The sequence below is a fragment of the Natator depressus genome, chromosome 12 (assembly GCF_965152275.1).
Source record: "Natator depressus isolate rNatDep1 chromosome 12, rNatDep2.hap1, whole genome shotgun sequence".
Classification (NCBI taxonomy): Eukaryota; Metazoa; Chordata; order Testudines; family Cheloniidae; genus Natator; species Natator depressus.
This window is the reverse complement of record NC_134245.1, coordinates 16960688-16987704: the sequence shown is the minus strand read 5'-3', so window position 1 is coordinate 16987704 and position 27017 is coordinate 16960688. Positions and strand designations below refer to the sequence as shown.

Below are 27017 nucleotides of genomic sequence, written 5' to 3'. Positions count from 1 at the left end.
GCATCCATCTCTTCTCCTTTCTCAATATCAGAAAATTAAGGACAGTGCAAAGCAGTCTTCTCTTCTACCTTCCAGCCCCATAATCTACTCTTAGGGCATAGTCAGGATGGGGAACACCCTTCATTCACTAAGCACTCACTTCTCCCTATGTCAAATCTGCATCTGTAGGGGTTCCCCTTTACCTTCTAGGTACCCAACTTTCTCCCTTTGACTGATACAGGACACCACTCCAACCCCATTATTATGGAACTAAAGACAAAGCAGGTAATGCTATTTTAGATGTATGTGGCATGGTTTAGAGATCTCACCTTCTGAACTGGTCCAAGGAAAATGTGGCACTAACTAGAAAACCTTGCTGTATGTATGGGAGAAAGGGATTAGGCCAAGCACCCAACATTTTTGTAGGAGCAGCAACAATTTTAATAAAGTCAGAGGAGGCCATGAGAGCTGACCGCTAACAGTTCAAGAGAGACTCCCAGCCCTAGGAAAATGTAAACTTTAAAAGTTGCTGTTGGCCACTGTCTATTCTAAGCAGAAATCAACAAGCCATCTTCTGAGTGTTACATTTAAAGAGCAAACAAGTAATCCAGATCAAACTCAGGCATCTTTCATGATAGTGTAGAGGTAGCAGCCAAGCATTTTTATAATTTCTCTACTCTTCAGATGCTTGTCCTCTCTCCCAAGCATATGGCAGCATCTGCAGAACATCATTCTATAGATGCAGTTGTATATCCATAAACCATTTCAAGGCCTCCTCTGTGATGTCATGGGTATCACCCAATTCACCTTTGAATCCACATTTGGGGCACTGCATTATGATTGGATGGGTTGGATGTTCTCATCGCAATTGCATGAAAGGGAGTCTTTGATTTTCCACAAGTAGTTTCATCTTCCATGGTTTATTCGGATGCAGTTCAATGTGGTCCAAAGTCTGCCTGGCAGGTCAAAACCATGAGGCTGGCTTTTTGGGTCCGTAGTAGCATGCTTCTTTGGAACGGTAGATGTGGTCCAGACACTTTGCTATTCCTGACAATGATTAATATCTTTCACAAGCAGATGGGAGACAGAAAAGGAATACATCTGTGTGAATTTCCACCTTGTTGGCTTTGAAAAAATCAAATCCATACATAAAAAATACAGGGAGCTTGGTTTTTGTTTTGCATTCCCTAGTCATTGCATAGGCCACTACTTTACATGGTTGTACAGGCACATGTAAGTTGCTCTGATCCTTGCTGTGTGTTGAAAGTGTCTTCTTTGTAAACTAAACATAATTTCAAATGATCCTGAAAACTAGGCTCTCGCTGTGGAGTTTTGACATTACTCAAAGGGGGCATTTCAACTTTGTTATTTTTACTACACATATTGAAGGCTGACATCAACTCATTAATCCTTGTGACTAATCAAACCAACTTGCAACACTAAAACAAGACTAAGGTTTGATGGTAAAATAAAGTTACCAAAATAAGTTATATCGCTTTTTGGACTACATATTTAAACAGGAACCTATTAAACATACAGTCAGTGTGCCAATATAATAGGTGTTCACAGAATCATATGGTTAGAAGGGACCACAGGGATCATCTAATCTAACCCCCAGCTATAGTGACTGACTTGTCATGTGGACCAGATTGCAGGATTGGGGCCAGTGTATGCCCCCACCGACAGAAAAGAGAGGTATTAAATACAGTAACAAAGAACTATGGGAGAATTTCTCACATTTGTTTCAGAGTAACAGCCGTGTTAGTCTGTATTCGTAAAAAGAAAAAAGAAAAGGAGTACTTGTGGCACCTTAGAGACTAACCAGTTTATTTGAGCATGAGCTTTCGTGAGCTACAGCTCACTTCATCGGATGCATAGCATATCGTGGAAACTGCAGAAGACATTATATACACACAGAGACCATGAAACAAAACTTCCTCCCACCCCACTGTCCTGCTGCTAACAGCTTATCTAAAGTGATCATCAAGTGATCATCAAGGAAGGCCATTTCCAGCACAAATCAAGGTTTTCTCACTCTTCCCCCCCCCCCCCCCACACACACACACAGACACACATACAAACTCACTCTCCTGCTGGTAATAGCCCATCCCTCTTTGAAACCTCTCTTTATAATGCGCATGATAATCAAGGTGGGTCATTTCCAGCACTAATCCAGGTTTTCTCACCCCCCCCCCCACACCCCCCCTCCAAAAACCACACACACAAACTCACTCTCCTGCTGGCAATAGCTCATCTTACAATGTGCACAGCAATAATCCAAGTTTAACCAGAACGTCTTGGGGGGGGGGGGTTTGTAGGAAAAAAACAAGGGGAGATAGGCTACCTTGCATAATGACTTAGCCACTCCCAGTCTCTATTCAAGCCCAAATTAATAGTATCCAATTTGCAAATGAATTCCAATTCAGCAGTTTCTCGCTGGAGTCTGGATTTGAAGTTTTTTTGCTGTAAGATAGCGACCCTCATGTCTGTGATTGCGTGACCAGAGAGATTGAAGTGTTCTCCGACTGGTTTATGAATGTTATAATTCTTAACATCTGATTTGTGTCCATTTATTCTTTTACGTAGAGACTGTCCAGTTTGACCAATGTACATGGCAGAGGGGCATTGCTGGCACATGATGGCATATATCACATTGGTGGATGTGCAGGTGAACGAGCCTCTGATAGTGTGGCTGATGTTGTTAGGCCCTGTGATGGTGTTCTCTGAATAGATATGTGGGCACAGTTGGCAACGGGCTTTGTTGCAAGGATAGGTTCCTGGGTTAGTGGTTCTGTTGTGTGGTATGTGGTTGTTGGTGAGTATTCGCTTCAGGTTGGGGGGCTGTCTGTAGGCAAGGACTGGCCTTTCTCCCAAGATTTGTGAGAGTGTTGGGTCATCCTTCAGGATAGGTTGTAGATCCTTAATAATGCGTTGGAGGGGTTTTAGTTGGGGGCTGAAGGTGACGGCTAGTGGCGTTCTGTTATTTTCTTTGTTAGGCCTGTCCTGTAGTAGGTGACTTCTGGGAACTCTTCTGGCTCTATCAATCTGTTTCTTCACTTCCGCAGGTGGGTATTGTAGTTGTAAGAATGCTTGATAGAGATCTTGTAGGTGTTTGTCTCTGTCTGAGGGGTTGGAGCAAATGCGGTTGTATCGCAGAGCTTGGCTGTAGACGAGCTATTGCCAGCAGGAGAGTGAGTTTGTGTGTGTGGTTTTTGGAGGGGGTGTGTGTGGGGGGGGGGTGAGAAAACCTGGATTAGTGCTGGAAATGACCCACCTTGATTATCATGCGCATTATAAAGAGAGGTTTCAAAGAGGGATGGGCTATTACCAGCAGGAGAGTGAGTTTGTATGTGTGTCTGTGTGTGTGTGGGGGGGGGGGGGGGGAAGAGTGAGAAAACCTTGATTTGTGCTGGAAATGGCCTTCCTTGATGATCACTTGATGATCACTTTAGATAAGCTGTTAGCAGCAGGACAGTGGGGTGGGAGGAAGTTTTGTTTCATGGTCTCTGTGTGTATATAATGTCTTCTGCAGTTTCCACGATATGCTATGCATCCGATGAAGTGAGCTGTAGCTCACGAAAGCTCATGCTCAAATAAACTGGTTAGTCTCTAAGGTGCCACAAGTACTCCTTTTCTTTTTTCTTTTCACATTTGTTTGCAGCTGCTACCTCCAACCCAAGCAATTATTCTTCTGGCCTTTTATATTCCACATCCGAGAATAGTTCATAAAGATTTAGTTTTTTGATTAACATATAATAAATATTTGGTTTAAAATGTATTTCCTCCCCCCCCCCCCAACCCAATGCAGCAATTTACAGTACTTAACATTAAGGATATACATTTATTGAAATGGGAAATTATCCAGCACACATTTTTAGGGGAATAGTCTGAAAGAATTGCAGAACTGTCCCTAGGACTATAAGTGTAAGAGACCAAGGAGTCTTTCCATTGATTCCATATGGCCTTTCGATCAGGCCTCTCCACCTCGCTCTAGTTTTGCACGTGGAGACCGATGCCCTCAGGGCTGTGACACATACAAAAAAGAGGCAACAGCCGCACAGTTTGCTCGGCCGGGCTCCCGCCCGCAGCTCCATCGCGCACCGCTCTTGTCGAACGCTACAGCGCCGCCACGAGCCGATCCTACCCCCGGCCCTTTTTGGAATCTTTCCTCTTGCAGCCACGCCCCTTCCCTTCCCAGCCAATGGGGATGGGGTTTGCTAGGGAGGGGTGCGACCCGGAGGGGATGCCCAATGAGGTGCGGCGTTGTTTTGGGGACGGGGGACTGCGGAAGGGGCGCAGGGGGGGACTAGGAGCCGGCTCTCTGGGCTGCGATGCGAGCGGCTTCCAGACGCTGAGGAGGGGGCGGCCGTGCGTGGTGACCGCCCTCCCCCACCCGCCATGAATTCGCTGGAGCAGGCAGAAGGTAATTGGGGTCGCGGGGTCCCCGCCCCCCCGGGCCCAGTGACCCTTCCTCCTTTCCGGGGGGCTGCGGAGGAGCTTGTCTGTGCGGCTCCCGCGCCCTAGAGCGGTCTCCTGCCTCTGACCCACGACTCCGGCCCCTTCAGCGGGAGGCGTCAAAGGGCGCTGGCCAATAGCAGCTGGGGGACTGCGAGGCCACCCCACCTCCGCCCCGGAGTGGGAAGGGACGTTCTGCGTCCTGTGGCCCAGTGACAGCGGGAGCCAGCGAAGGGTGTGCGGGGCTGGGAACGGGAGTGAGCGGCGCCCCTCCCCTGGGGGGTTCCGGTTTTCTGTAGGGCCAGAGGTGCGCTGTGCAGACCTGCCCCAGGACAAGGTCCCTGGTGCCCACAGCCTCACGCCCTGGGGGATGGCTCAAAGGCGAGGAGCCGGTGACTTGTGGATTAATGTTTTGTTTGCTCGCTTATTGATGGAGGAGGGACATGTTCCTGCTCTGCAAGCGGCGCTTGGATCAACGATAGAAAGTGGATTCGGTTGCAAAAGGGGAAAGTTCTAACTCTTAACTGAGCCAAGTTATTTGAACGAGACTGCGTGCATCGGCTTTCTCCACCGGGAACAGACTAAAAGATCTCCAGTAGTTTGCAAAACTTCCTTTTTGTCATCTTTCTTTGGTTTGGTTGTTTCATGACCGAGCCTGGCTTTTACAGTGTGGTCTATTAAGTCTGTTTTTTCTGCGTTGATAAGAGATTTGCTGTACAAGTTGGAAACTTGTCATAGAATATTCACTAATTCCTTTCCTTTTTGAATGTAAGCTATGTATTCAACACAGCTGTAATTCTTTAATTGCATTCTATATTCCAAATACATTGAGATGTACTAATCTAACCAAGGAATTCTTTTCTTCAGGAAAAATACAGCTCACTGAGCTTCACTTTCTTATTTGCTAAAACAGATCCTTGTTTTAAGTTTTGGTGCAGATTTGTAGCAAAGGATATTAAAAAGGAATTTAAAGCTCCTTTCTTCAAAAAAATCAATACAGGAGAATATTTTAATAATACACCAGTACTTCAAGATTAGAAAATGTCATATATAAAACAAACAAGATGTAGATACATTAGCAGACATATTAGAAATTATGGGAATACTGAAGTGACTGTCAACACTTATTCTAACACTGTAAATATCGGAATTATCTCTTTGGTTAGAACTGGTAGACACGCATTTTTAAAGACCAAACCCATTGTTTTTTTGAAAGAGGCCCTTAACAATTTGGGCTTCCAAGACTTATAAAATGTAGCTCAAGCCTTTATTTTTTTATATTCACTTCATTTAAAACACTAAAAATCATATTTAATTTACAAATGCTTTCTATTGGTTAACAAAGTAGTTACATTTTTTCCAGTTGATAAACATTGAAATAATCTCTGCGTATATTTTAGAGTAAGTACACACTTCAGTAACAGGCATGCATTTTAATGAAGGTATTTTTCTTGTAGTTTTTGCATTGTCACCTTTATTAGAACTTGACATTCTAATACAACATGAAATTCTTTGAAAGAATAGTAGTTGTTACTTGAAGCCAGCTTACATTTGAAGTATATATACCTTTTATTAATAAAAATATCAAACTTCAAACAATAAATTAGTGGGACAGTTTTAAGCCCAAAACTTCTCTGCTGGAAAAGGAAATCTTCACAGACATTAAAATGAACAGTTGACTCTTTTTTTTTTTTTTTTTTTTTATCTGAAAATATTTCTAAAGTAGACTTCTCTTCATGTTAAATAGTTCCCCTGTAATGTTGCAAACCAAACATGCTATTTCATGAGTCAGATTCTAAAGCTGGCTAAAACTTAAATACTTTATTATTGTATTTTCATTTTCCAAGATGAGTGGCATGTAAAAAAATAGATTATTGAAACTGAAAGGACTGTAAAAATGTCAAATGATGCCAACTGAGGTAAGAATTTTTGTAGTGAGTTATGGTGATAAGTGTCATTCTAATCACAAACAAAATACCAAACTTTATCTATCATTAGCACAGACCATGGAGTATAACAAGGTTTTCTGACACATTTTACATTTCAAAATATACCTTGTTTTAGAGTATTTTAATCTATTAATATTAATGGCTTGCATTTAGATTAACAAAGGGATACCACGTCAAGGTATTCTAATCTCTTCTGTATATGGAAATACCTGTCACTTAATATATTCCTTCTTGGTGGGGAGCTTAACCAAAAAGTGTGGTAAATTCTAAAGCTAATATGCTGAAATGCAGTGCTAAGCATCTTTCCGTTAACTATTGCTTAATCTGAGGCGCAGGTGATTTTTGATCACTATATCATCAATGCATTACAGCTTTCCTTTGCAAGTTATGAGTCTGAGCTGCACAGGGCATAAGTAACAGAACAGAATCTGAGGCATTAACTATTAAAGGTCAACTAATAGACCAAGACTTATTAGATCTCTGTCTGTCTTTTCCTCAGATCTCAAGGCTTTTGAAAGAAGACTTACTGAATATATTGCATGTTTGCAACCAGCTACAGGACGTTGGAGAAGTAAGCTTAATATTTTAAAGGAGAAGTTGGATTGACTCTTTAATACTTCATTTGGTATTTACCCATGTATATGCCTATGGATTGGTGTTAACAAAAACAAACCTGTGCTTTAAAAATCTTACTGTATATACTTTGTATATGAGCCTAAAAATCTTTTAAATATTTGAAGGCACCACACACACACAAATTTTACAAAAAATAGCAAAAGTAAAATAATGGATTTATGTTGTTGCAACTATACTATGTGCACAAAACGCTTATAACATTTGCACAGTTGCTATTCAAAAGTAGATATTGGCAAGAACAACAAAGCTAGAAGTGTAATCAGGATGATGATGATCTTATAGGCAGTCTCAGCAAAGAAGGCCAGGACTGAATTAGTCTTTTTAAAAGGAATTCTTCAGGACAAGTTCGAGGCATATTGAGGCTTTGTGATTAAGGCCATATCTACACTACCACTTATGTCAGCAAAACGTATGTCGCTCAGGAGTGTGACACCCTCCCTCCCCCATGAGTGACATAAGTTTCACTGGCATAAGTGGTAGTATGCATGCACTCTGTCAGCGGGAGAGCTCCCGCCAACATAACTACTGCTGCTCTTTGGGGGTGGTTTAATTATGTCAACAGGAGGATTCTCTTCTGTCAGCATAGAGTGGCTACATGAGAGATCTTATAGGCGCGCAGCTGCATAGATACAGCTTTGCCACTGTAAGCTCTCTAGTGTAGGCGTAGTCTGCACTACCTTTTTTCATTCTTGTATCTATTTTGTGACTGTATATAGGGGTTTGGTTTCCAAGTTGGGCTATTTTTCACCATGATAACTTAAAACCATTTGTTTATCGATAGCTTTCTCCTATTCCTTAGTATATTTTCCAAAGTTTCCCCCAAAATCAATATATTAAGTTCACTGGTCCTATAGTTTATTTTTTTAATGGGTGTGTTCACTTTCCAACTGTTGGCAATCTCTTCCAAACTTGTTCAAATATATTTAAATGCAGGCTAAAGTTTTACTGACTTAAAGCACACTCATGAAGAAGTTTTAAATAAACATTGGATGTGGCATCTAGTGACTTCATAATTCTGTTATCTGTATAATAACTACTTTATTCCTGGAAAACTGGTATTGATATAGGTAGATCTTTACTATCTTTCTGTGTGAAACTGGAGAAATACCTTTCATTTTATATGGCATACAAACTTTTTAAATTCCCCTTCGACTGTGCAAATTCCAGCTCCTAACTGGACCGTTTTTATTTTATCAGTATTACCAGCCCCAAAAATAAGATATCACGAGTCTGCTTTACAAGCAATGAGGCTTGAACCTTGAGAATGTGCACTGTTCATGTCTTTCAGGCTTTTATCCACAACTATGAATGGAGGGTTGGAAATAAAACTGTATTGTAATAAAAGCTGAGATTCTCACATAATCACTTGCCTCCCAGAGCTGGAGTACTGCTACACTTGCAATGAAATTGAAAGAGTTGGCGAGGCTGCCTGCCTCCTTGCAGAGCAGCTTGCAGGACTGGCACTTTAGTGTTATTGGTCCTTGGAAGTTACGTGCAGAATACTGCGTGGGTTTTTAGTGTATTGCTCAAGAAAGATATTCTGTAGTACTTTCCCTCAATTTTCTGACTAATGTTTCTAAATCAGTGTATCTAGTAGAAACCTCTTATATCTCCCCCTTCCCCCCCTCCCCCCCCCCCCGCATGTCTTTACTTAACAAAACACTATCTGGTACTACTTTTTTGTCCTCTCTAGGAGGCCAATAGAATCTTGAAAGGGTTGCATTGTTTTGAAGGGTAAAACATTTTTTTTATCTCCTTCCACTTTGACTGCATAAATAGAAAGGTGGGAGTCCAGATGAGAAACAAACATGATATGCGGGTAGAACTCTTCAAATAAATCTCGCTCTTCTTTGGACATTCTTATAAATCAAGAATGGAGAGGGGAAATAAAATAGAATGTAATCTCTTTCAAAGCTTTTCATGAGACCTTAAATACTTTCTAATGAATATAAACCAGATGTGTTGCTTATGACCTTTATTTTTCATCAGTGATTCTTATAGTGGTATCAGTCTGCACAGCAACGGGTGCTTGGAACTGGTTAATAGATCCTGAGACACAGAAGGTAAGTTATACTCTAATGTTGAAATATTAAATGTCTCATAATGTTTGTAATTTAGATAATAAAAACCAAGTGTATGTAGTCAGGAGTTGTGGACTGCCTTGAAGAGTGAAAAGCTAACAGCAGGGTTATTTCTCTGACTGATTCAAGACACTAGTGACAAAGAGCAAATTCAGTGGATTATTTACATCACAGGAATCACACTTCGAGGGGCAACTAAGAATTTTTGAGAGATTCCACAGCTGTGCTGAATAAGGGTGATTTCCCCAGAAGAATAACTTCATTCTATCTATAGAGCATAGTCTGCTGAGGCCACCTTCAACTAGACTGATCCATGATCAAGAAAATTGAACTTGTGAGAACAGTAGCAAATTAATTAGTCCTAAAAGTTTTTCTTATGTACCTCTGCACTTTGGAAATATCTCCCCCTTTCTCCTTGAAATAACTTTTTGTAGCAGTGGAACAATTTAAAATTTGTCACCCTAGATATGTATACACAAGCTATGCATTTAAGTTTTTGTTTAACGTGAATATCCAAGATGATCAAACTTATGTTTTCCTAAACTGTGTGGGTGGAATGGCCTGAGGCTTGGTATTCTAAATTTCAGACCAGAAATTTGCGGCTTGTATTGAAGTGATGGCAGACTTCTAGGCTACATTGTATCTGTGAAACTGAATCTGAAAGTATAGTTGTTCAATGAACTTTATATGGTGCAAGAGAACTTCTGAGTTTTGAGTGGAATATAGGAGATTCGCTTTACCACCAAACTGAAGAAAAATTGGTAAAGGATTCCTCACTTATTTTCATTTTTACACCTTAGCAATAAACTGAGCTAGAGCTATTACATTTTATTCAGAAGTGGAAAGAAAAATACAAGATGAGTGATGAACAATTGATTATTTTTGTGTCATTAACAGGAAAGTACTTTTTAGTTTTAGACTGTTCCCATAGAACTTTAAAACAGAAATTTAGCTTAATTGCACAGACTCAAACAGCACTACTACAATGAGAAATGTTATCAAATCAGAAGCTGAAGATTAAATATCCTCGGATCTCACAGTTTTAAAAACTCTCTTCAGATGTTAGCACTCTATTTTGTCCCCACTTTAAAAGGGATAACGTCATGGATAGCAGATCTAAAATTTTACTTAGGTTATTTTTCTTAAACAGTATATATCACTTAGTAGGGCAGCTGCTCTAATTGGGACTTCTCCCAGGAAAATCGGAGACTATTTTCTCTGTTACCTTCCAAAATACCTGAAAACAGAAGGGATATTCATTGGGAAGACGTTTGGCAGAAGCACTTCTTGTAAAGAGTAGCAGGGTTACAAAGGAGTAGTAAGTTCTGAGTAACAAGGGAATTTTTAAGAGATCTATTCCAGTTTACATTAGTGGCCTAAACATCAGGTTTGAAATACTTGGTTTCCAGCTTGATGATGTCCCTTCAATCATGGAATCTTTTAATAGTTTTTCTTCAAGATAATTTTATTTCTCTCCTAGGTGTCCTTTTTCACATCATTGTGGAATCATCCATTCTTCACAATTAGCTGTATTACTCTAATAGGCTTGTTCTTTGCTGGCATACACAAAAGAGTGGTGGCACCATCAATGTATCCTTTGATAGTTTGTCAGGTGAAAGTTGAGGTAATTCTTACTGTAACTGCAGCCCACATAAAATCTTTGTTTAGTACTTTTCTTTGACGAAATTCACACAGCATAGCAGCCCGATGTCGAACAGTCTTGGCAGAGTATAATATGTCCTGTGATGATGTAAGTGACTCTAGTCGCACTGACTACATGTACGTGTTTAAGGCAGGAATAAATGCAAAAAAGAGGAAATTGCTCTCTCTTCCTGAACAGACATTGCATTCCCAGCTGGCACGGGTATAAATAGCAATGTAGATGGTGAGACAAGGCTTAGGTGTGTAGACTGGCTTACTTGCATGAACCGCCTGAGCAGTGCCTCCCATGTACTGTGAGATACTATCCTGCTATTTTTAGCAACATAGTATCTTGATAGTGGAGCTTTCTCTGCTGCAGGGAAAGGCCCTGGTGGGGAGGATGCAGCAGTGAGAAGCTCTGGCAGTTCCCTGTTGCCAGAGCCTTTTACTGCAGCATGTTGCACGTGTGTAGTGCCTGTACTCTACATGCTGTTAAAGGGTAGACAGCCTAAGAGTGCATATTTACATTTTTACAAATAATGTATGGTTAAAATATGAAACTACAAGTTACTTAATGGTTCCATGGATGCAAACTCTTAGTTCTCACCCCTGTTGTTGCAGACTAAAGAGAAATTAGCACAGATAACATTCACCTTTGTAGTAAGGCTATGTTAAATTTCAGGGTTTGTTTGAACTTGAATTTTTCTTTTGCAGACTGGAAAACTAATTTTGAAACCTAGGCCCCATGTTCAATAATCGCGATCTTCCTTCAACTCTGTCCACTGCCATGGAAACCAAAAACGACCTTTTCTCAAGGTAGTGTGGCACAAAAAGTCAAACAGGACTGGTTTTCAGTTGCCTAGGAGTGAGTGTCTTACTTACAATTGACAGCGTAAGTGTGCAATATTACTGTCTGGCATATTTGTCTAAATTCTCTTTTGACTATCCTCATGTTATCAATGCTTTTGCTACTTTTGATTACCTCTTTTTCAGTATTAGTGTCACTTTTGTTCTTCAGGTAGAGCAAAACATGCAGGTGAAGTATGTTAATTGGTTACTAAGTTAAACTTGGAAACCAAACCTTGTTTGTTTCTTATAATGTGTTTTTTGCAAACTACTGTAAATAGCAAATCAATGCCAATGTTAAGCAAAGAGTAATACATGCTGTGTGAATTCTTGTTCTCATGAACCAGTATTTAAAGGGATGCTTATCTGCCATTCCCAGAGCTTTTTATTAATTACAGTTGACTCTTTCATTCCTGGTTACAATATTTTTGGAATCCGCAAACAAAAGAGACTTAAAAGAGAAATCTATGGTGGGGAAAAAAGGTCTTATTATGTTTAAGAATATTACAAATATGTTAAAGTATCACTTGTCTGTCTACCTACAGTACTTCGGCCACTTTCACTGTGGTTATCCTTAATTCAGTGCTTTCATCTAATTCACAGTACAACCTGGTTTTAATTATTTTAAGATTTTAAAAACTCTTAAATATACTTTCAGATTATAAAAGTTCTGCACTGTGTCTGAATTCCATAATCACACTGTTTTAAGAGTGGATTTTATCCTGTTATAATCTGGCCATGCAACTAATATTGCAAATATTTAACGTCGGATTCAGATAATTTGATAACCGAAATATATGATCGGTGCCACAAATAAATTAATAAAACTCTCTAAAGTGTTAAGAGAAACTAAGTGTGGCTGTTATGTATACATAGTACAATAGTCCTTGAAATATTTAGAATCATCATAACAGTTTAATTTTAAGTGTTCAAGGTGCCTTTTTACCTGTTTCAGATTTTTGTAATTTAATTGAGCATACATCAGCATAAAAACACAAAGCTATTGCCGGCACAGTAACCTCTCACTACAGATAAGATTAGCAAGGCTGCCTCTTAAAGTGAGCATAGTTTGACTTTTATGTATGTTAAATTTTTGCTCAGTTGAGGCAATAAAATCCTTTGTTCCTAAAGGTTTTGTACTTCTGTCCTTCCATTGTTTTTAACTGATGTAAATTTTGTAGGTAAATATGTGCATTAAATAAATACTTTTATATATGTTAGTATGTTTGGGTTTTTTTGTATTATATGTTGACAAATGTGCAGATATAGGATGGGAAGTGACAAAAGCTGAACAGCTATGTACTTTAGTTATGAACAGCTGAAGACTCCAGTGATGGAAGTATTGTGGCTGTTGTTTTTTTTGTGAAATGTCATGTTTGTAATGCTGGATATTGATGTCACCAAAATAGGGACAGAATGGAAAGCTGCAGCCCATGGTCCCTCTACAATAATCCTCCAGTCTACCTCAACCCTGTTCCAGGCACCTTCTCATGCCTAGAGCAGGTATTGTCTCTATCTCCATTCAGTCTTTGTCCTTTCTGAGGCCTCAGGAAGGCCCCAGATTCAACAAGCACTTAAGTATGTACTTGGGTGCTAACAAGGGTGCCATAGACATTAATGTGATATGACCACTTGTTGATATGGTGGGTCCTTGTCCAGTTCCTGGTGAACATATTCATGAAGGCTCCTGAGTCATCATCAGATGGAAATTACTTTTAGTCACTTCCAAACTGGGCTGGATTTGAACTAATGATCTGCAGGTCATCCAGCATCCCTGGAATGCCTAAATCAGTGGCTCTCAACCTTTTCAGAATGGTGTACCCCTTTCAGTAGTCTGATTTGTCTTGTGTACCCCCAAGTGTCATCTCACTTCAAAACTACTTGCTTACCAAATGAGACGTAAAAATACAAAAGTGTCACAGCACACTATTACTGAAAAAGTCTTACTTTCTCATTTTTACCATATAATTATAAAATAAATCGATTGGAATATAAATACTGTACTTGCATTTCAGTGTATGGTATGCAGAGCAGTCTGAACAAGTCATTGAGTGATTTAAGTTATACCGTTCTAAACACTATGTCGTCAGGAGAGCTTAGAGCGTCTCCTGTGCCACTGTAAGTGCTGTAGTGTAGATATAGCCAAGCTTACACAGAGCTCTTCAGGTCTGGGAAATGTCACAGCTAAATACAAGGTTTCAGAGTAGCAGCCGTCTTAGTCTGTATCCGCAAAAAGAAAAGGAGGACTTGTGGCACCTTAGAGACTAACCAATTTATTTGAGCATAAGCTTTCGTGAGCTACAGCTCACTAAATACAAGGTGGAACAGATTGTTTAGTATAAGTAGTTAGCACATTTCAAGGGCCATTCAAGGTAAAATGGCTTGTTAACACCAATCCAGTCATGGGGAGGGAGTGTGGAAAGGAAGCACAGAAAGGAAGTGGAGGAGCCAGTTTTGAGGGTTGTTAGTGTTGGGTTACAGATTGTTGAAGCCAGTGTCTCGGTTCAGTTCATGATTTTGAGCATCTAGCAAAGTTATGAATTTAGCTCCCAGGCTCATCTTTTGAAAGTGTTGTGAAGGTTTCCATCGAGGATGAGGACTGATAGGTCAGATATAGAGTGGTCACTTTGTGAAGTGTTCATCCACAGGTGATTAAGGCTTTGTTTACACTACAGCTTATGTCTGTATAATTTATATCAGTTGGGTGGGGGGTGTGAATAAATTACTCCTCTTGAGTGACTAAGGCTATGTCTACGCTGGCAATTGAACGTATTAACCTCCCCCCGCAGACAAAAGTTTTGCCACGACAAGTGCCAGTATGAACAGCGCGTTGTCGGCAGGAGACCAAACGCCACTTGTTGCACGTGGAAGTTTTTTGTCCGCGGGAGAGCCAACAAACAGCAGCTATACCGCATGACTTTTAGCAGCACAGCTGTTGCGACACAGCCATGTCGCTAAAAGCTGTGTAGTGTAGACCAAGCTCTAACTTACACTGACATAAGCACTGGTAGGGACAGCACTATGTTGGTGGAGGAGCTTCTCCTGCTGACATAGCTAGAGCCGCTCGTGGGGACTGGAGTAGTTAAGTAGATGGGAGAGCACTTGCCCATCGGCTTAGAGCAGCGCAGCTACATCAGTGCAGCTGTAAAGTGCCCAAGGTGTGTTTTCGGTCATTTATCATTTTCCTGTGTGAGTTCATACAAGAGTTTACTGATACACCGCTACGGTCCACTTCACCTGGAATGGCCCTTGAAATGTGTTAACTACTGTAGTGCTTTAATGAAGATACTCTAGGCTGATGGGAGAGAACTCTCCTGTTGGCATAGTTAATCCACCTCCCGGAGCAGCAGTAGCTATGTCGGCAAGAGAAGCTCTCTTGCTGATGAAGCATTGTCTATATGGGGTGTTAGTTATACCAAGCTATGTCGCTCAAGGGTGTGGATTTTTCACACGCCTGAGTGGCAGTTATACCAATATAGGTCTCTAGTTAAACCAGACCTGAGGAAGAGCTCTGTGTAAGCTCGAAAGCTTGTCTCTCACCAATAGAAGTTGGTCCAATAAAAGATGTTACCTCTCCCCCACCTTTTGTCTCTAATATCCTGGGACCAACCCGGCTACACCAACACTGTATATAACTATGGGAGATAACTTTCAAACATGGTTGCAAACTATAAAATGGAAAAATATTAAGGCTGCAAAAACTAAAACCAGTGTGCCACATGTAAAAGGCAAGGATAATAGCCCTGGATAATTTAGAAAGAATCTGCCTACTCTCTGTCGGAATCTGGATGTTTTTATTTCCTATTGTGTGCTGCTCCACTCTGTGGTTCCAGGGTTGGATACAACATAAGGACAATAATTCAAAAGTATTTACTTTAACAATCTAATCTGCCTTTGCTGCTGTTGTACAAAGTTTTAAAACCTACACCCTCCTTTAAGTCCTGCCCTGGTCTCTATTACTCTATAACAGCCCGTAGTAAATATGCAGCTAAGTGTGAGGGACAGATTAAAAAAAAGCATCCAAACAATTTGTATCTGATATTGCAGCGGTTTATGTGCATGTTTTGTAGCTGTATTATGTAGCAAACTGTCCACTGAATGAAACATCACAGTTGTGCAGAAGTGTCCATCTCCATTAATCACTTATGCTGTCCAGCTGTGAACAAATGAGATGCAGTTTACTCCAGTTGATAGGGTATAGTAGTAGACTCAGAAGATGTTTTATTATTTATTTGTATTTAGTGGCAAGCCTAGGAGCCCCTAGTCATTGAGTGAAACATGGCGTTTGTAGGAACCTAGAACAAAGACTTTTCATTTGGCTATGTCGACACTACTGCAGTAAGTCAACCTAAGTTACGCAACTCCAGCTATGCGAACAATGTAGCTGGAGTCCACGTAGCTTATGTCAACTTACTGTGAGGTCTATACTGCCCTAGGTCCATGGTAGATGCTCTCCTGTCTACTTACCTTGCTCCTCTCGTTCCCAATGGAGTACCGGAGTTGAGCGGAAAGCACTCTGAAGACCCGCTAAATCAACCCCCGGTGCACCGATCACCGGAGCGTCCATCCCGCAGTAGTGAACGCATAGCCTAAGAGTATTTGAGGCAGACAGAGGCGACGTCTACACTAGCACTTTTGTCAGTACAACTTATGTCACTCAGGTGTGTGAGAGAGACACCCCCTTAAGTGACATAAGTTACACCACCAGAAGCACTGGTGTGGCCAGCGCTATGTCCACCAGGGAAAAGCCTCATAAGCTGTGACTCTAGGAGTGGGAGCTTTAAGACAAACACCACTGCCCGTCTCTTCTCACCTGTGGAAAGTGTCGCAGGGGCAGCCGCGGAAGGAAGGAGTGGAGGGTTTAGCTTCCTTCCTTCCATCCTCGTAAAGCAGCAGCCCGCCAGGGCCTAGTCTCTCAAAAGGCAATGGGCGCTGCCCGTGCCCCTGGGTGTCCTGTTACCGGCCCGGGGAGCCGGCGGGAAGCTGCGCACAGCCCAGGGCGCTATTGTACGCCACGGCGTACGCTGCCTGGCCGGCGCAGCGCCCCCTAGCGGATCGGGAACCAGCCGCTCCTTCTTCTCCGCGTCCGGCACTACGGCGCCTGCGCCAGGGTCAGGGCCGGCCGGGCTGCGGCCGCGCACGTGGGGGCTGCGCGTTCTCCTCCGGCCCGGCGGGGCAGGGTCGCCGCGTCGCCGTCCGCGGGCGGACACCATGGGCAAGAGCAAGGCCAGGAGGTTTCGGAGAGCCCCGTTCTCCCCAGCCGGCCCGCAGCGGGCGGCTAGCGGGGAGGGGCCGGCCGGGGAAGACGGCGATGGAGGCTCCCCGGCCGCTGAGCTGCTGGAGAAAGTAAGCGAAAGCAGCTCCTCCCCTTCCTCCCCTCAAGTCGGTGTAGGGGGGGCTGGGCACAGGCTGGAGCCCTGCTGCTCCCCCCCCGGCCAGTGGTCTGCAAGCAGCTCTCCCAGCAAGGGGGCCTCTCCTTTTGAGGGCCGGGGCCCCCCGCCCACGTGCCTCAGGGAGGAGGAGAAGGCCTGTGTGTGGCTTCAGTGGCATGCTTTGAGCCGCGCAGGCACGGGCAGATTGATGGGTAGGGGTTCTTTGAGCCTGGCTTTACCCTCCCCTGAATCTGGGAGGGGACCTGTGGTGTCTGTGCCGGAAGCGGCTGCACTCTGCACCTGGCTCAGGCTTGATTTGTGGTGTGCAGTAGCTAGCCAGTTTCCCACCCGGGATGTGTATGCTAGCCATACAGGGAGATGGACTTTTTTTTCCCTCCCTGCAACATCTTTTCAGAGGGAAAGGAGCTACAATGTGGGCTGTACCTTCTGTGATAGAGAAATGCACAGGTTGTTGTTACATACCAAGTGGTGGGGTGTCATCTGGTCAGTATAGAATCATACAAGTGTATTGAGAAGTCAAGTCAAGTCCAGTCGGAGGCAGAACCAAGTAAATCTAGACCAGTGGTTCTCAAACTTTTGTACTGGATATTTCTGTTAATCCATTATTACCAGATCTTGTGTACTGGATATTTCTGTTATTTGGTGTAGAAGTACCTCATTCACCTTCTCTTCTTGATTTGGTGGGCTGTAGTAGCCCCTCCCATGACATCACCCCTATTTGTTATCCATTTTATCTTTCCTCATATACTTTCCACTGGTCTGTCTCTCACCCCCTGGAACTCAAAACAAGTATATATATTCTTGATGTATAACGCAATACCTCCTCCCTCTTTACCCTGCTTGTCTTTCCTGAACAAGCTATACCCTTCTATACCAGTATTCCCGTCATGAGATTTATCCCACCAAGTCTCAGTGATGCCAACTAAGGCATAATTTAGCTTGTGAACTCATATTTCCACTTCTTCCTGTTTATTTTCCATACCTCTTGAATTTGTCTATAGATATCTAAGATGTTGAGCAGATTTCCCCACTAATTTCCCTGTTGTTGCTCCTATGGCCCTATTGTAATTTTCTGTCTTTCTCCCTCCCCCTCCCCCCCCCCCAACAACTAGTGCTCTGTTAAGGTCATTTTTTTTTATGCTTACCTGTGAGCTTTTAGAGTAACAGCCATGTTAGTCTGTATTCGCAAAAAGAAAAGGAGTACTTGTGGCACCTTAGAGACTAACCAATTTATTTGAGCATAAGCTTTCGTGAGCTACAGCTCACTTCATCGGATGCATACTGTGGAAAATACAGATGATGTTTTTATACACACAAACCATGAAAAAATTAAAAGAAGCTTTTGTCACTTGCCCCTTTTGAATGTAGTTTAAAACCCTCCTTGCTAGGTTGGCAAGTTGGTGCTTGAAGATGCTCTTTCCCTTCTTGGTCAGGTGGACCCCATCTCTTCCCAGCAGACGACCTTCCCAGAACAGCATCCCGTGGTCGAGGAAGCCAAAGCCCTCCTGTTAACACCATCTGTGAAGCCATCGATTCATCTCCAGGATGTGCATGTTCCTCCCTTACCCTCAACCGGGAGGATAGACAAAAATACAGCCTGCACTTCTGATTCCTTCACCCTCCCTCCCAGAGCCCTGTAGTCATTGTTGAACTTTTCATGGTTATATCTGTCAGTATCATTGGTGGCCATGTGGATGAGCGGCATGGAGTAGTGGTCAGAGGGACAGATGAGCCTCAGCAGCCTTTCTGAAATGTCTCAGATGCAAGCTCTAGGCAGGCAGCACACCTCTCAGGACATCATGTCAGGTCTGCAGTTGGATACCTCTGTCCCCCTCAGAAGAGTCCCTGACTACCAGCACCCTACGCTGCCTCCTCTTGGGTGCGGTGGTTGTGAGCCTCCCCGTTTGGGGGCAGCTGGCAGCTCCTCAGCCATTGAGGTCTGCTCCTCACCTCCTGTAGCTGGTACGGCAGACCAGTACTTTACCTTGATGAATGGGGGAGCTGGGTTGAGGGTGGAGCACAGTCTGTGGTCTGAGGTGGCCATAGAGTAGCCAGTTCTTCTCTGGTGCAGTCGTTGTCTGTAGTTGGCTAGCATTCTCCATCTCAGATGTTTCCATGTGCATTCTGTCAATCAAGTCCTCATGCTCTTGGATGCTATGCAGACAAGCTGCCTCATCCTGCAGCTCTCTTACTTGCTTCCTGAAAGACTCAACGAACAGACACCTCTCACAGCAGGTGGGAATGTGCAAGCTGCATTCTCAGCAAGTCTCCAGGGTATGAAGTCTCCAGGGTCAGTTTGTCTGTCTGGCGAGGGCCCCACAGCTGCAGGTAGAGGAAGATCTAGCAGTGGTATTGGCAACCCATCATTGTCCTCCCATGGCAGGTGGTTCTTTGTAGAGTTAAGGGAACTTAACTTCTTCTACAAGTTAAGGGAAGGGGGGTGGGGGAATGAAAACAAAACCAACAACAGGAAGGGGGGAAAAAGATGTGATTTGGGAAACCACAGTCCTGTTAGTTTGACCTCAATTGTATGCAAGGTTTTGGAACAAATTTTGAAAGAGAGAGTAGTTAAGGACATAGAGGTAAACAGTAATTGAGATTAGATGCAACTTAGTTTTATAAAAGGTAGATTGTGCCAGACCAATCTGATCTCCTTCTTTGAGAAGATTACTGCATTTCCTTTGTCTAAAAAATCAGTTGATCTAATCTACCTGGATTTCAGTAAAGCATTTGATACAGTTCCATATGGGACATTATTAGTTAAATTGGAGAAGATGAGGATTAATATGAGAACTGAAAGGTGGATAAGGAACTGGTTAAAGGGAAGACTACAATGGGTCATACTGAAAAGTGAACTGTCAGGCTGGAGAAAGATTACTAGTAGAGTTCTTCAGGGATCGGTTTTGGGACCTATCGTATTTAACATTTTTATTAATAACTTTGGTACAAAAGGAGGGAGTGTGTTAATAAAATTTGCAGATGACACAAACTTGGGAGGTATTGCCAGTACGGTGGAGGATTGGGATATCGTACAAGAAGATCTGGATGACCTTGAAAACTGGAGTAACAGAAATGAGATGAAATTTAATAATGCAAAGTGCAAGGTCATGCACTTAGGGACTAACAGCAAGATTTTTTGCTATAAGCTAGGGCCTTATCAGTTGGAAGCGACAGAGGAGGAGAAAGACCTGGGTGTATTGGTTGATCATAGGATGACTATGAGCTGCCAGTGCGATGCAGCTCTGAAAAAAGGCTCCTAAGATGCACCAGGCGACGTTTTTCCAGTAGAGACAGAAAAGTGTTTAGTCCCATTATACAAGGCACTGGTGATACCTCATCTGGAATACTATGTGCAGTTTGGATCTCCCATTTTTAAGAAAGATGAATTGAAACTGGAACAGGTGCAGAGAAGGGCTACTAAGATGATCAGAGGAATGGAAAACTTACCTTATGAGAGGAGACTCAAAGAGCTTGGCTTGTTTAGCTTAATCAGAAGAAGGCTGATAGGAGATATGATTGTGCTCTATAAATACATCAGAGGGATAAATACTACGGAGGGGGAGGAGTTATTTAAGTGCTAATATTGAGAAAAGAACAAATGGATACAAACTGGCTACCAACAGGTTTAGGTTTGGAATTAAAGGAAGGTTTCTAACCGTCAGAGGAGTGAAGTTGTGGAATGGCCTCCCAAGGGTAGTAGTGGGGGCAAAAAACATATAAAGACTGAGCTTGGTAAGTTTGTGGAGGTGATTGTATGATTGCCATCAGTGGCATGTAGCTGATTTGTGACTGCTAGTAGCAGATGTCTCTAGTGGCTGGTGATGGGAAACTAGATAGGGAGGACTCCGAGTTACTACGGTTAATTCTTGCCTAGGTGTCTGGCTGGTGGGTCTGACTGATGCCATATTTGGGGTTGGAAAGGAATTTTCTCGCAGGTCAGATTCACAGAGACCCTATTTTTTTTTCGCTTTCCTCTGCAGCATGAGGCACAGGTCACTTGCAGATTTAAACAAGTGTAAAGGGTGGATTCTCTGTAACTTGAAAGTCTTTAAACCATGATTTGTGGACTTTAGTAACTCAGCCAGAGCTTATGGGTCTATTACAGGGGTGAGCAGGTGAGGTTCTGTGACCTGCAACGTGCAGGAGGTCAGATTGGATGATCATGATGGTTCGTTCTGACCTTAAAGTCTGAGTCTAATACATAACCATACCGCCCTGCCTTCCTCCACTGGCAAACTTCCAGGTGCCTTCATCTCACCAGCCACCTGTTTTGCCACATATACCTCAGCTCTTCCCTTGAGTCTTGGTACCATTCTTGAGGAGGGAATGAGGAGGCAACTGAACATCTGAAGTTTGACTCACTCTTTTTTCACCCTGACTGTTGCTTTTCATAAAAGGGAGGGTCATGCAGAGTAAATGGCTGAACTTGCTCTCCCTTTGGAAGAAAAAAAGTGTAGTTTAGTCTTTGACATGTAAAGCCCCCTGACCAACCCACTCCTCTGTGCTCTTCCTGATTGCAAGCAGAAGCCCTGCCCGGGGGAACTAGTATGTCACTGGAGAGGGCAGGGGCAGCAGTAGTGGCCAATCTTTGGTGCGTGGCACAGCTGTGCGTCTTCTGCCTCTTTCCACTTCTCTGCTGCTCCTGCTTTTTGAAACAGCTGTTGGCCCAGCAGGCCGTAAACCCTGTGAAAATTTGAGTCTACCTGAGCAGAGCTTTCGCCTGCAGACTGGGAGAGGAGATCGTCAAGGACTCGGCAATATCAAGAGAACAAACATTTAAAAAAAAACCCAAAATAGAGGTAGCCACTCACCCATCATAACCCTTCACTTTTCACTAGTGTCATTGAAGAGGATTGTACTTAAAGCTCATGTAGACATGTTATGAGTGTGGATAATCAAATCTGTTTTTCCATAATCAGACTTTTGGTAGTCCGTGATTACTTGAACTGATTGAACAAATCATTGCTTCCCTTTTCTCTTGTATGCTCATTTTTCTTTTGATATGATTTTTGCCTTTCAGAGTTTAAAATCTAGATGAAGATCTTTTGATTTTTTAAAAGTGTTTTTCTTTTAAAAAAAGAAAAGGAGTACTTGTGGCACCTTAGAGACTAACCAATTCTGCGAATACAGACTAACACGGCTGTTACTCTGAAACATTTCTTTTAAAATTTGTTAAGTCTTCTTCCTTTACAGAAATAAGAAAACATGATAACGAGGGGGAAGACAGTGCAGTGTGGGGGTGGGGAAAATGACAGGTTTTGTCTCTTGCTACAGTGTAACTTTCTAATCTCCTTTCTTGTATCTCCTCAGCTGCAGCATCCAAGTGCTGATATAAGAGAGTTTGCCTGTGCCAGCATTTCCAAAATGTTGCAGCAGAAGCATGCAATCCCAGCCTTTCTGCAGAGAGATGTAGTCCGGTGTTTGGGTCCCATGTTGCTTGATCAAAGTTTAGCTGTTCGTGAGACAGCTGCTGGAGCTCTCCGGTAAGTGATTTTTAATAATGTATTTTAGAAGAAGGAGTTACTGTTGGTACAGTAGAGAAGGGGAGTTTCAGATACAAGGAAACAACCTTGAATATTGTCATCTTTGGGATTTTTTTACTTTAACCCTATTATATATATTGTTCTAATCAGAAAAGTCTTGATGTATGAATGCCTACAGTCCTGATCTCACAATGAGATTCATATGGACAGATGCTGATTGCCTTCAGTAAAGCTCAACAAGAGTCTTGTTGCAAGATCACGGCTTACCTTAGCAGTTGTTGCTACTCTGGTTCCTACTTCTTGTCACATGTTGTTTTCCATCTCTGTAATAGAAAGAAATACTAAGGGGCAAAATTTTATGGGACTAGCTGTACTGCACCTAGACCTACTGTTGTTGTTTTTTTTATTTGCACAAAAACATAATGTCAGTGTTAGTGTTTCCTTTAGAAATGTGTTTAGTAACAGTTTCCTGTAAATATTTTGCACACACATGCTTTAAAGATTAGCTTCCAGGAATCAGAAGGAAGGGCTTGGGGCTATGTTTCCCAAATGAAATCTTGCCATATTTTAGTAGGAATAAAAGTAGGCTCGGTACATCTACGCTGGGTGGGGGGGGAAAAAGACTCATGACAGAGTCTGAAAGCCCAGGTCAGCTGACTTGGGTTTGTGCTACAGGACTAAAAATAGCAGTGTAGACATTTGGGCTTGGGGCTGGGCCTGGGCTCTGAGACCCTTTCTCCTCACCAGGTCACAAAGCTCAGGCTCCAGCCTGAGCCTGAACATCTACACGGCTATTATTAGCCCTGTAGCACAAGCCTCAGTCAGTTGACCTGGCCTCTGAGACTTGCTTCCGTGGCTTTGGCTCATTGCTATGCTATCTACAGAGGTCTGTTTTTGTTTTTTTTAAAAACTGAGTTTTATATATTTTTAGATTTAAGAAATGTAAGAGACTAAAAGCAGGTGATTCATGCAGTATCACCTTAGTAATTAAATGTTACTTTAAAAAAAAAATAAGGCAAAACCTGTCATAACCTCTAAATCTGTTACTGTAGAAATATTTAAATATACCATCTTTGAAATATTCAAGGCAGGTAACTTTGTAATATGTGATCCAAGACATTTAACTTGTTCCAGAAATCTCAGTGCTTGTGGAGGATTTGAAGTTTGTGATGACATGGTGACTAAAGATATCATGACACCCCTTGTAGCGCTTTTGAAAGAGGTATGTTAATTTTTTTTAACTTCTATACAATTTTTAAATTGTCCTGGTCTTTCTTTTTTCAAAACTACCATGAAGTGTTTGTAAAATTGTTCTGAAGGAGTCACTTGAAATTTAGGCAGAAATTCTGTCAAGATTAATGTATCTCATAATGTTAGAATTGTAATTTTTTTTTCTATTTGTAGTAGATACAATCAAGCAGAATTAGGATATTAGCTGAAAATAAATTGCAACAGACAGCAACCAGACACCAAGAGGAGAACAGGGGGGTTGAACCCTAAAGAATAAGCTGTTGAATCAGCTGATTGTATATGATGATGATATACTAGACAAAAATGTCAAATAAACTTCAGCTCCACCTCCCAGCCGGACAGCGAGCAATCAGACAGGGAGAGGCACCTCCCAAGCCAGACTCAAGTAACCATTGCACAATCCAGGAGAAGACAAAGATAGGCCGTTAAAGTTAATAGAAAGTGATTGAGACAAGTGGGATTTTCCCACTTTGAATATCTGTAGTGATTGAAGAAAAAGAAAACCCTGCAAACCCTTTTAAAACGGAAGGGGTTGGAAGTGAAAGGCAACTGAGGGACCGTCTTTAGATGGGAAGCAGTCTGTGGACGCTAATGCCCCCCAATATCTAGGGTGTATGCTAGGAAACTGTTCAAAGGCAATAGGTAATTTGTATTAGAAAAGGGATTTCATTGAAGATGGAAGTGTAAAGTCTAAGGGCAGTTCTGCGCTACAAATTTACATTGGCACAGCTGCAGTGAGTCTGGTGAAGATGCTCTAAACCGACCAGAGAGAGCTCTCCCGTCAGCTTAGTAACTTCACCTCCACGAGAGGCAATAGCTATGTTGGTGGGAGAAACTCTCCTGCTGACATACCACTGTCTACACAGGAGGATAAGGTCATTATAACTATGTCACTTGGGGTGTAGATTTTTCACACCTCTGAATGACGTAGTTGTACTGAAGGAAGTATGTGGCTTAGACCAAGGGCGAGGCTGCATCTTTGTTTGTTTGCTGCGTAACTTGTTTATAGATTCATAGATATTAAGATCAGAAGGGACCATTATGATCATCTAGTCTGACCTCCTGCACAATGCAGGCCACAGAATCTCACCCACCCACTCCTGTGATAAACCTCTCACCTATGCCTGAGCTATTGAAGTCCTCAAATCATGGTTTAAAGACTTCAAGGAGCAGAGAATCCTCCAGCAAGTGACCCGTGCCCCATGCTACAGAGGAAGGCAAAAACGCCCCAGGGCCTCTTCCAATCTGCCCTCTAGGAAAATTCCTTCCCGACCTCAAATATGGCGATCAGCTGAACCCTGAGCATATGAGCAAGATTCACCAGCCAGATACCCAAGAAAGAATTCTCTGTAGTAACTCAGATCCCACCCCATCTAACATCCCATCACAGGCTATTGGGCCTATTTAGCATGAATATTTAAAGATCAATTAATTGCCAAAATCATATTATCCCATCATACCATCTCCTCCATAAACTTATCGAGTGTAATCTTAAAGCCAGATAGGTCTTCTGCCCCCACTGCTTTCTTTGGAAGGCTATTCCAGAACTTCACTCCTCTGATGGTTAGAAACCTTTGTCTAATTTCAAGTCTAAACTTCCCGATGGCCAGTTTATATCCATTTGTTCTTGTGTCCACATTGGTATTGAGCTTAAATAATTCCTCTCCCTCTCCAGTATTTATCCGTCTGATGTATTTATAGAGAGCAATCATATCTCCCCTCAGCCTTCTTTTGGTTAGGCTAAAGAAGCCAAGCTCCTTGAGTCTCCTTTCATAAGACAGGTTTTCCATTCCTCGGATCATCCTAATAGCCCTTCTCTGTACCTGTTCCATGTTTGCTTTCCTTTACTATTTCATCTTTGAATCTGGGGTTTTTCTATTAAATCTACTTTTTTTTTAAACCCCCAAGCAGATCTGTTGTACAAACTGTATGGCGTGTGTGCGCCAAAGTAAACTGATAACTAGTGGGTCTGTTTCATGCCTTCATGGGAATGGTCCAGGTGCCTGGTATTTACGAACTTGGGGAGGATGGATTTGGGGAGACTCAGGACTCCAAGGGCTGTTGGAGTCACCCCTCAAGCAGTGACTAAGCTGATGGAAGCCAGGGTGAGACCTTGTGCTTGTGGGCTAGCTACTGATATCAGGGTTCTGAGTCATACAGCGTTTAAGGCACCCCAAGGTACAGGGCAGGTGGTAACACAGGTCCTTACTCATTTGGATGATCTCCAACATGTCACAGTAGCGTAGTTGGTACAGGAGTTGCACTCCAGTATCAGTGAACTGAGGTTCACTCTCCAAACACTTGCTGATCAAACCCTAGTGGATTCAAAAGTGAGGGAACAAAGTACAAGCTCACAGGTTGTTGTATTCTTTTGGGTCAAGAGGAGTAATGAAGGAAAGGGGAGAATGAGCAAATTAGAGTCCTGGTATGCAATGGAGAAAAAGCAGCTAGGGAGCTTATGTTTGAAATCTGAGCCATAACAGCAGAGCATTAAGGCACCCCAAGGTCAGAAGGCAGGCAGTGACCAAGCCCCTTACTGGTTGGGATGATCCCCAAATGTCTCAGCTCCCTAAGGAATTGCTCCTAATCCCTTTTCACATAAATTATTACACAACTGGAACACTTTATTTCTAAGAGAGTTTACCAAAATGATATGCAAATCTAGAGAGAGATCCCAAGCAAGGACCTGATTCTGCACTCTGATCTGCTAGCACAGATCCCTGTGCCCACACAGAAATCCGTTGAAGTTAATGGGACCCCACACAGGTATAGGGAGGGTGAATCATGCAAGCAAATCTGATTGCAGGATCTTTACAATTTGACATTACATACCACATCTACTGAGGTTCACAGTGAGTGCTCTAATCCAAATTAATGATTGAATTTACAGTTGGCAACATTGTTATTGTACGAGTCACAGTAAGATAAAGTGTTTCTAATATCTCTAATTGTACTATATAGTCTCCATTTGGTCCAGTGAATAAAGACCAAGACTGGGAGTCAAGACCTGGGTTCCATCTATCCGCTGACTTTACTGTGTTTTGGACAAGCTATTTAACCTCTCTGCCTAACTTTCCCCATTTATAAAATGTGGATAAGTGTCAATGCCTGTGTAGACTGCCCTTCTGAGACCCTTTTCCAGTCCACTGAGTGCATCCCGTTTAACTGGAAGGTCTCTACCTTCCCTTTGGGATGGGATCCCACGATCCTCCACTCTCCCACTGGGTCTCTGATTTACACCCGCTAGCTGTCAACCATATTAGTAGGCCCATAGCTTGGCACCTGTAAGAGTTTTCTCTGGGG

The 27017-nt window shown here is 42.5% G+C and overlaps 2 protein-coding genes across 3 annotated transcripts in view; both read left to right on the top strand.

Annotated features, from left to right (window-relative positions):
- The first annotated feature begins 4265 nt into the window (after positions 1 to 4265).
- CNEP1R1 (CTD nuclear envelope phosphatase 1 regulatory subunit 1) lies at positions 4266 to 12799 on the top strand. The gene is made up of 6 exons (XM_074969143.1): positions 4266 to 4402; positions 6883 to 6954; positions 9009 to 9082; positions 10581 to 10690; positions 10796 to 10850; positions 11456 to 12799. Exons 1-6 carry the CDS (start codon positions 4378 to 4380, stop codon positions 11495 to 11497), a joined length of 378 nt encoding a protein of 125 aa, XP_074825244.1. The 5' UTR covers positions 4266 to 4377; the 3' UTR covers positions 11498 to 12799.
- A 3958-nt stretch (positions 12800 to 16757) lies between these two features.
- The window catches only part of HEATR3 (HEAT repeat containing 3), a 35642-nt gene continuing 25382 nt past the window's right edge, over positions 16758 to 27017 (top strand). The window contains exons 1-3 of one of the 2 annotated variants that reach the window (XM_074969141.1): positions 16758 to 16933; positions 22291 to 22463; positions 23598 to 23685. In XM_074969141.1, coding sequence (XP_074825242.1) covers positions 16799 to 16933; positions 22291 to 22463; positions 23598 to 23685 — 396 coding nt within the window. In that variant the 5' untranslated portion in view covers positions 16758 to 16798. The remainder of the gene's footprint in view (positions 16934 to 22290; positions 22464 to 23597; positions 23686 to 27017) is intronic. The other variant, XM_074969142.1, reaches the window with a different exon arrangement.

Bases quoted from the DNA above. Each gene is read 5' to 3' on its own strand.
- CNEP1R1 (XM_074969143.1), top strand. From the start codon at position 4,378: ATGAATTCGCTGGAGCAGGCAGAAG. The intron at 6,955-9,008 runs GTAAGCTTAATA...ATTTTTCATCAG, and splicing joins AGCTACAGGACGTTGGAGAA to TGATTCTTATAGTGGTATCA. The intron at 10,691-10,795 runs GTATCCTTTGAT...AAATTCACACAG, and splicing joins AGAGTGGTGGCACCATCAAT to CATAGCAGCCCGATGTCGAA.